Below are 9,144 nucleotides of genomic sequence, written 5' to 3' on the forward strand. Positions count from 1 at the left end.
CCATTTCATTTGGCTATAAACTGACATGGACCACAGGAAAAAAATACCACCGTTTCAAAGGCCTATAGCCAAATGAAACGGCTGTATGTTTCTGACAAGGTTGCCACATCAGCTTACTCCGTTTCAAATGGCTATTTGAAATGGCTATATAGGTATAAATTTGCAAATTTCTATCTGAATGATTATTTTTAAAATGATTATTTTAAAAAATACGGAAACTGTTAAATATAAAATGAAAAAAATTCAGCAAACTGGATCTTGGCAGATGGTGCAAATTTCTATCTGAATGATTATTTTAAAAATGATTATTTTAAAAAATACGGAAACTGTTAAATATAAAATGAAAAAAATTCAGCAAACTGGATCTTGGCAGATGGTACACCCAACATGCGGTCAGGGGCACGGGCGCTCGGCCTGTCGATCAGGCCGGCTCACTGGCTTCCTGACCGCTAATTGGCCTGTAGGCCGTCGGGTGGGGGGATGGGATGTGGGCTGCTACGATTTTTCAGCCCGAAGTAGAAATTGGAAGTTTGAAAGCCCGTTATGTCATGTAATTATGATATTTTTTATTCGTATACATAGAATACACTGCTTGTACAATATTTTTTTGCCAAAAATAATAAGTATTCAACCGAGTACCTTTGTTTGAATATAAGGGAGTAGGTCCGCGATTTAAAGGGCTAAACTTCAAACATGTCCACAAGGCAACGTCGTCATGAACAAACAAACAAGACAAGTTACAAGAATTCTGACTGGTCAGAATTGAATTAAGCCAAACTAGAATGAATATGTCCGAACGATGGAATATTTGAAAATAACCTCAGGTGAGCATAAACTGATCACGACAGTTCGGGAATTATTGGACCACAAAACTTGGCCCGAGGCCATAAGCTATACATCGAGATAAAGATAAATACCAAAATTTATGAACAGGGCATAGTATCCTGGGGCAAAAATACCATTTACAAAAAAGTCCCTCATCAAACTGGTGAGAAGTGGTAACCGCATTCATGGTTCATAGAGGGTTCCCCTCTTGTCTTGCATAGTTATAGTATAGTTTCTCAAGGCAGGCAAGTTACAATGGCGAGGAGCTTCTTGCCTTGTGCATGTCATCGTGAGAAGCAGAGCAGGCAAAGGACTGCGATGCCATGGCTGTATGTGGAGAAGAGCGGCCCGAGGGTGATGACATGGCAGCATGATAGGATGATGAAACCAGCTGTGCAGCAGCTGGTATTGTACCACCTACAGATCAAGATAAAAACTTCTTCAGTGATAACGGTGTCATGGCATGCAGTGAATCTGTTGTCTAAATGATTCCATGGAATATTCATATCAAGCAGAAGCATAAAAAAATGCACGGTTGAGAGCCATACTTGCTTACCACGCATCTTTACTCCGACATTCAACTATCTATACAGCTAATAAATGCTCTACACCAACCATGAGAAGCAATAAATTGAAAAATGTGCAATTTCTGATTGTGCCATGACAGCCGATGGCCAAATTTCAGCTCCTCCTCACTCAGTGCCTCCCACCACGCTCGCATCCACCATGCACGGATTTGGATTCTGACCCCACCCCTTCGCAAGAGGTCGCTGGCCGGCAATGCCAACGGCCACCCGCAACCACGGCAAGAATTCACCGTCACTCACTCAATCGATTGATCCCAGATTTGTTGTGTCATCTCCTGTTGGCTGTTGCTGAGGTTAATTATGTTGGATGTTTTTCTATATGGGCCACCACGGCGCATAGCATCGCCAGAAGCAGCAACGCCCTGGCCAAGAAGCCACCACCAGTGCAGTGGTGCAGAAGCCTCTGAAGCTCTTGCTGGCAAAACCCAAGAAGAAAGTTGCCCCCAGCGTGAATCTGGAGACGCTTATGAGACCACCAAAAAGTCCAGGAATGGTTGTGGCTGCAAAATAACCCTTCTTTACTGCGTAGCAGGATTTCAACAGTAGCAAGGTCGACCAGGCTAGCTTGAGTCGGCTGCATACTGGTTAGCCCAGATCAGTCTGTCCAAGTCTGCTGGGAAGCAATGGGTTGCCGCAGGGTTGTTTCACCTTGCATTCAAGTGCCAATCTCATGGGAGACTTCAACACTATGCAAATTTTTAGGTTCACACTTCACATCTTTGAGATGGCTACGTACATATGCATGTTAAAGACAATTATTTTTATACATCATGATTTTATTTTTGAATGGTTGTGCTTGTATAGCCAGTTGATGGGAGCTTGACATATGTGGATGATGTTATTGTTAAATACTAAACATACTGCTTCATTGAATTTTTTTTTTTTTGACAACCAATTCCCACGATCCAAAGTGAGCTTAGGAGTTACATGTCACGCCTTGACAGTACAACACTTTGATCTCTTTGTTTCATAAACTTCACATTGCCCATGGCATGCAAGAGAACCAACCAAGAGGCGGAGCTGCATTAGCTCGCTAGACCCTGACGGAAACTACAAAATCATGTCTACAACACTGTTCATATCTATATTTGAACATAATTTTGCAGATTCCATCGGGATCCCGCGAGCTATGGTAGCTTCACCTCTAGACTGGTTCAATTGCATGACATGGGCAGTGTGAAGTTCATGAAACAAAGGGATGAAAGTGCCGATATTATCAAGACATGTCATGTAACTTGTAAGCTTACTTTGGTTCGTGTGAATTGGCTATCCACAAAAAAAACAACCATATAATTAAAAGAAGCAGTATTTAAACCTTGTTTGGTATTTAACTAGAACATCATCCAAACATGTTAAACTCGCATCAACTATATATGCTACACAATCACAACCGTTCAAAAATAAAATCATGCAGTACAAAAATGATTATCTTTAACATGTATATGTTAGTAATCATCTCAATAATGTGAAGTGTGAACCTAGAAAATTGCATAGTGTCGAGGTCTCACCTGAGATTGGCACTCGAATGCAAGGTGAAAGAACGTTGCGGCAACCCAGTGCCTAGTAATTCCTGACAGACTCGGCCAGACTGATCTGGGCTAACCACTATGCAGTCGAGCCAACTCAAGCTGGTCGTGGTCGACCTTGCTACTGCTAAAATCCTGTTCCGCCGTAAAGAAGGGTGGCTCCTCAGCCACAACCGTTCCTGGACTCTCTGGCGCTCTCATAGGCGTCTCCAGATTCACGCCCGAGGTGACTTTCTTCTTGGGTTTTGCTAGTGAGAGCTTCAAAGGCTTCTGCAGCACTAGCAGTGGCTTCTTGGCTAGGGCGTTGCTGCTCCTGGCGATGCATGTGCGCCATGGCAGCCTATATAGAAAAACATCCAACATAATTAACCTCAGCAACCAGAGAGCACACAAAAAAAACTAGGGTCAATCGATCGAGTGACAGCGAATCCTTGAAGAGATTGTAGGGCGGCGTTGGCATTGCCTACCGGCAACCTCTTGCGGCGGGGGGGGGGGGGGTGGGGGGGGGGGATCCAAGCATGGTGGATGCGAGCGTGGTGGGAGGCACTGAGGGAGGAGGAGCTATTAGTCTACACAACTACATGCCAGTTATGTGTTGACGATTCATATAATTTAACAGGCAAGATGATGTGCACATAAATTGCCTTACAAGGGTCTAATCACACGAGAATGGTTAATGGAGGTTTGCCAAAAGCAAAATATGAATGAAATTGCATGGTAGATACTTCGCATGATATACTTTCACAATTACTAAAGGAACAAGTGCATTTTATCAGTAGTGAACAATATGAACCGTCTAACATAGCCAACAAACAAAACTTATACAGAACATAAAATCCCTGTAAATCGAATGTAGTTATATCCAGCATTACCATGATAATAAAAAAGCTAACCATATTGACAACAGAATATGCACATAAAATAGCTAAACAGACAAAAATAAGTACATCTAGAAGATATTAAATGCCTAACCTGCTAATCCAGCACATGCAGAAGAGAAAACAATAACTGGGGGTGCCTGCATGAGAAAAAAAAGGAGGATTAGAGTAAGTACTTCTTTGAACCAGATCACCACGTGATCCACTTTTTATTGTTCTTGAACAAAAAGACAGTGCCCAACATTTTTTTCGCTCTAACTTCTCTCAAGTGCAGCTATGGATATACACTAAGCAATCTCAACCAGGTGCACATTCCTGAGAATATCTGATTTGATGGAATTGTTAAATGGAACAAGGTCTGATTGGATATTCAGCTCTGTCCATAGACAAGTCATGAATGTTGTGTTTACAACAACTTAGAATTACAAGAAGTTAATAAGAAATTCCTAGCTCCAAATGTTCATGCAAAACAGGTGGGATCTGAATGTATGAACTATAAAAGTAATGTGATAACTTACACCAACAAGAAAATGAATCCACATTGGCCCCTTTATGTAGCGTCGAACAACAGGCATAGCTGCAATAGAATTTCAAAATAATAATCATTTGTACAGCAGCACCAGTTGACCAAGACCAACAATATACCCAGCAAAAACATCTACATGATATAAATAAAGATGAGCAAATATAACATGAACTGATGAAGGACCTTCCATATGTACCAGGTGGGATCTGGATGAACAAACATTTTGCCATGTGCAAAGTATTATTTTCAGATGAAAAGACAATCCCAATTGCCATGTGCAAAGTATTATTTTCAGATGCAAAGACAATCCCGAACCAGGAGGACAACATAAATAAAGTTTTTTTTCTGGCCCAACAGAATAATATAACATGCAAAGTTTCCGGTGGATTGAATGCTAATGAGGTTCAGCACAGTACAAAAGGCAGGTATCGACTAGTAACACAACTCAGAAGCCACAATCACATAGGCAAGATGAGCTGTGGATAGTAGATCCCAAAATAACTTAAGTATTTAACTACAACCCCTTAGTCACAAGGTGGAGCAAATAAACATTAACTAGTGTAGAAGTAACTCGAATCAATTACAGAAGAGAACATACTGTGGTTGAAGCCATAAAATGCTCCTGCTATACCCCCAACAGCGGAACCAATCTGCCACAAGATGGAGGTAAACATGTGTATACTAAACTGTCACAGCAAAGTACTAAGATCTTACAGAACATCAGTCAAACTAGAAAGGGAACACACCATGGAGAAGCTATCTCGAACCATTGGAGACACCGTCCAGCTGCTTGTTTCCTTAAAGCAATAGCAAAATCGAGCATCAGTCCAGTTGTGTTAATTACTTTGGAAAATTAGCCTAGAATTCTTCCACCAACTCCAAAAGCAAAGCTCCCTGCTGGGCATCCAATGTCAATCTGCGTAGAATGACTACTCTCGAGAACATAGGCGTATCTGAGCACCAAAACTCGCAGAACAACCAAGACAGGACAAAATCAAGGAAAGTAGATTAAAGAAAAGGACACTACAGTCCACTGGTCGAATATTCAGACGTGGAGAACCGGCCACTAGCTGCAGCGAAAAAAAAAATGCAGGTCAAGCTTACCAAAAACATGGAATTAGCCTACAATTCTTCCTCCAACCCCGATAATAAGCCCCGGCCGTGCTGCCGATTTCAGTTTCTGCTAATTAACTACTCTCACGAACATAGGCTCATCTAAGTACCAACAACTTGCACAACGGGAACTGAGTCGGGCCAAAATAGGTTAACTGCCCGGATTAGGAGGCGGAGAATCAACAACCACTAGTAGCAGTAACAACAGGTTAGGCGTAACAAAAAGACGCAGCAAGCCACCGCGACCCTGCGCGGATTCCAGCAGGATAATGGACGGGAGGGAGAAGAACGATCGGGGGGAGTCGCCGTACCATGTCCTTGGACAGCGGCCCGGCGCAGTGGTGGCACCGCCGGGGGATCTCGGGGCACCGCGCGGCGTCCCCCGGTGCGACCATGAGGCACGGCGCCGGCGGGAGGCGCTCGCGGCTCGCCCAGAAGGCAGCAGGGGGCCAGGGGCCGCGGGCGGGCGGGCGGCAGCCGGCGGGTGGCGGCGCCCTCGGGACCGCCTGGAGCTCGCGGGACGGCGGGAGAGGAAGAGATGTGTCCGCCTGCCTGTCACCGCAGCAGCCGAAGGAAAACCTGCGACCGCAGCGATAAAAACCCTCGTGCGAGCGCCGCGCACGCAGATTTCCAGCGGCCGGGATCGGGCCGCGCGCCGGCTACAGCCGTCCGATTCGTCGCATTCCGTGGTCTGAATGGGCTGGGGGGCCCACGGGAATATGTGATTGTGGGTTCTGCTGGGCCGGGAAGAGGAGGTAGAACAATTAGAAACTCTTCCTCTTTTTACTGTTCGGCCCACCAGCAGCCGATTGCAGAGACCTCTCGCTTCTGTGGAACTTGGAAGTCACAGTAATGCTATGTGCCATCCAAACATAAAAATTACACAAAGGTTAGCCTAAGCACGAGCATTCCTTTTTTTCTATTTTCTAACCAGCAATGCATTTAGACGGCGAGGACCAAAAAAAATGTGAAAGTAATGGAGTTTAGTCGTCATCCGGAGAAAAAATTTAGTGATTGGTCCTCGATAGTTGGAGGAGGATCAATATTTGATATTGCGGTTGAGAGAAGAAACTCACATTCCGACAATAGTTGGGCAAAGGTAAATTGGATCTTTTCCGATAACTAGTAGAGTGTACGTGCGATACCCATATATTTTCGAAAATATACTAATAAAAATTTTATAATAAATAATGATTTTTATCTATAGGAAAGATGTACACCCACAAGGTTGTATTTTCTAAACACTTCATAAAACAACAATTTTTTATAGTAGAGCCGTCCTACCTTGCTTCCAAGCTCAGCTCTGAAATATTTCTGTTAACTCCTAGAAAAGAGACCGATTGTGAATCCGTAGACAACATTTCAGAACTCGAATGCATTTTTTTTTTAGAATTTGAAAATGGCACATGGTTCATGAAAGTTACAAGTTGATGCTATCAGGAAACAATCATATCGTAGTTTTGAAAAGATATCAAAAATATCCTCATGTAGTATAAACAATTTCAGAACTTTTATTTGTCACAACTGCAGTTACACAACTAAACAGAGGAAATAAGTATGCACGTTTTTAAAAAAAAAATGCTCTGCCACTCAACATGGCCATATGCAACAAATGACATTGATTTTTAATAGGCCAAAAGGCCTGCAAGTAGATGCCTGAAGACTCTAGATGCGTTGATTGCTAACATCTGAGATGGACCATGAATCGGCGAGGACGCGAACGCTGGGTCCACGGCGAGCTCGGATCCCCGTGCCGTCGGCAGCCGTTGCTGTTAAGGACGGGGACACGTTGCCTCTGCAACGAACGGTGAGCCCTGCCAGGACTTGGATGCGGGATGCCGAGGTGCCCGTGGCCGCCGCCGCCGCAGCCGCCAGAGGATGGGACGTGTCGCCTCGGCCGCGAACAAGGAGGATGCTGCCCCCAGCCATCGCCGCCGACGAGGAAGGGGAGGCCTGGGACGGCAAGGCTGATCGCGCGCGGCGAGAAGCGCGGGCATCCTGAGATCTCTAAATGTGCCTTTGTATATATCATCTGGCATCTAAATACTGAGCAAGACCTATAATTGCAATAGCCATCTGCATCTAGTATGCGTGCACAGCGGCATCTTTACAGATGAATGAGAAAATCTAGTATAAAAGGCTTGCCATCGCTCATCGGAATTCTACATACAATGTGGTTTGAATTCAATCACGGGAAAATTGTCTCTACTTCCCTATCTCTTTAGTTGTAGAAAAAACTTACTGGCGACACCCTTTTCTTAGAGCAACTCCAACCCACCTCATATTTGAGCCCCTACTTCTTCATATGAGAACTTCTCATGCACATTTAACTCTCCTACTTCTTTTGCACTCTAACCAATCTCTCATATGTCTCCCTACTTTCTACTCATCTTTATTTTTTATTCACATCTTGTAACTAAAATGTGACCATATTTTCACCCATTATTTCAATAATTTAATGGACATAAAATCAGGTATCAATTTTCAAAACACAAAATTGCATCTACAAGTATCAAGTATCAATTAAATTGCATTTCCTCAAAAAAAATTAAATTGCATTTACATGCATTTCCATCTGTTCCCTCTCTCTACCTCCCGTCATCCCCCCCCCCTCTCCGGTTTCTCTCTCGCTCTCTATCTCTCTGTTCTCTCTCTCCCAACCGACGGCAAGGGCAGCCAGGACAGCACGGGCAGGACTGCAGCCAGCCTGCGGCGGCCGCGCAGGCAAGGTTGGGGAGGTCGCGCGGGCAGCCCTGCGACCGCTGCGCGGGCAAGGCAGGGGCGGCCGCGCGGGCAAGGCAGCAGGCGGAGCGGCCCGGGCAGCGGCGCGCCAAGATCAGGTTGCGGACGCGGCGGTGGGTGGCGCGGCAGAAGGACGACCGCGCCGGACGCGCGGGAAGCGGAGGCCCGCCTGGATCGGGAGACGTGAGCACAAGGAGGCGGAGCTGCGGAGGCGGAGGTCGAGCTGTCCGCCGCAAGCCTCGTCGTCGCCGCCACCGCCGAGTTCGGCAGAAAAGGAACAAGAAGACGCGCGTGATTGACGGGACTCACGAGCGGGTACAGGAGGGCGGGTAAGGGAACCGAGCGTGACAAAAAAAAAAGATTTTTAGCATAAACACTCTCCAACTCGTGATTTTCACGGATCTATCCTTTCTCCCACCTCACTCGATAGTGGGTCCAGTGTAAGCGGATCCGCGATTTTTACGGAACTATCCTTCCTCCCGCCTCACTCGATCGTGGTTCAGTGTAGGAGGTGCTACGGACCTGATAAGCATGAGAAATATTTTTAATTATTTTTTATCTTTATAGTATAAATATTATAGAGAAATTAAAATAAACTATAATTTAAAATATTTAAAATAGAGAGCGTACAATAATTTATATATAAGATATGTGACACAAATTCACATGCTCTGGCAACATTGTGCGGCTATAACTTGTTAAATGTGCATCGGCAAGTACTTGGTCCCAAAATAACTTACAAGTTTTAGGTTGCATGTAGCCTACTTATCAAAACTTTGAACACCCTTGCATATTTAGAATCGAACATATCTGAACAAATATTCGCCTCAACTGAACCATTTGACTGGCGTCCTAACAATCGATCATAATCGTATATAAAATTTATCAACCGTCATAGGGGGTATGGAGAAAGAACTAAACAAAATACTCCTGGCACTCGCAGCTAG

General features: G+C 44.7%; 1 protein-coding gene across 1 annotated transcript; it reads right to left on the minus strand.

The window, feature by feature from the left end:
• Positions 1-737: 737 nt before the first annotated feature.
• LOC112895270 lies at positions 738-6,034 on the minus strand. Its single transcript, XM_025963213.1, has 6 exons — positions 5,767-6,034; positions 5,089-5,139; positions 4,941-4,992; positions 4,335-4,393; positions 3,911-3,956; positions 738-1,242 (listed from the first exon to the last, which is right to left on the minus strand). The coding sequence occupies exons 1-6, from the start codon at positions 5,848-5,850 to the stop codon at positions 1,076-1,078; spliced, it is 459 nt and encodes a 152-aa protein (XP_025818998.1). The 5' UTR covers positions 5,851-6,034; the 3' UTR covers positions 738-1,075.
• Positions 6,035-9,144: the final 3,110 nt, after the last annotated feature.

This window comes from Panicum hallii, chromosome 5, assembly GCF_002211085.1.
Source record: "Panicum hallii strain FIL2 chromosome 5, PHallii_v3.1, whole genome shotgun sequence".
Lineage (NCBI taxonomy): Eukaryota > Viridiplantae > Streptophyta > Magnoliopsida > Poales > Poaceae > Panicum > Panicum hallii.

Coding starts and splice junctions, on each gene's coding strand:
- LOC112895270 (XM_025963213.1), bottom strand. CDS start 5,850: ATGGTCGCACCGGGGGACGCCGCGCGGTGCCCCGAGATCCCCCGGCGG. Junction 5,140..5,766: donor GGCCGCTGTCCAAGGACATG/GTACGGCGACTC, acceptor TATTGCTTTAAG/GAAACAAGCAGCTGGACGGT. Junction 3,957..4,334: donor GGATTCATTTTCTTGTTGGT/GTAAGTTATCAC, acceptor TTTCTCATGCAG/GCACCCCCAGTTATTGTTTT.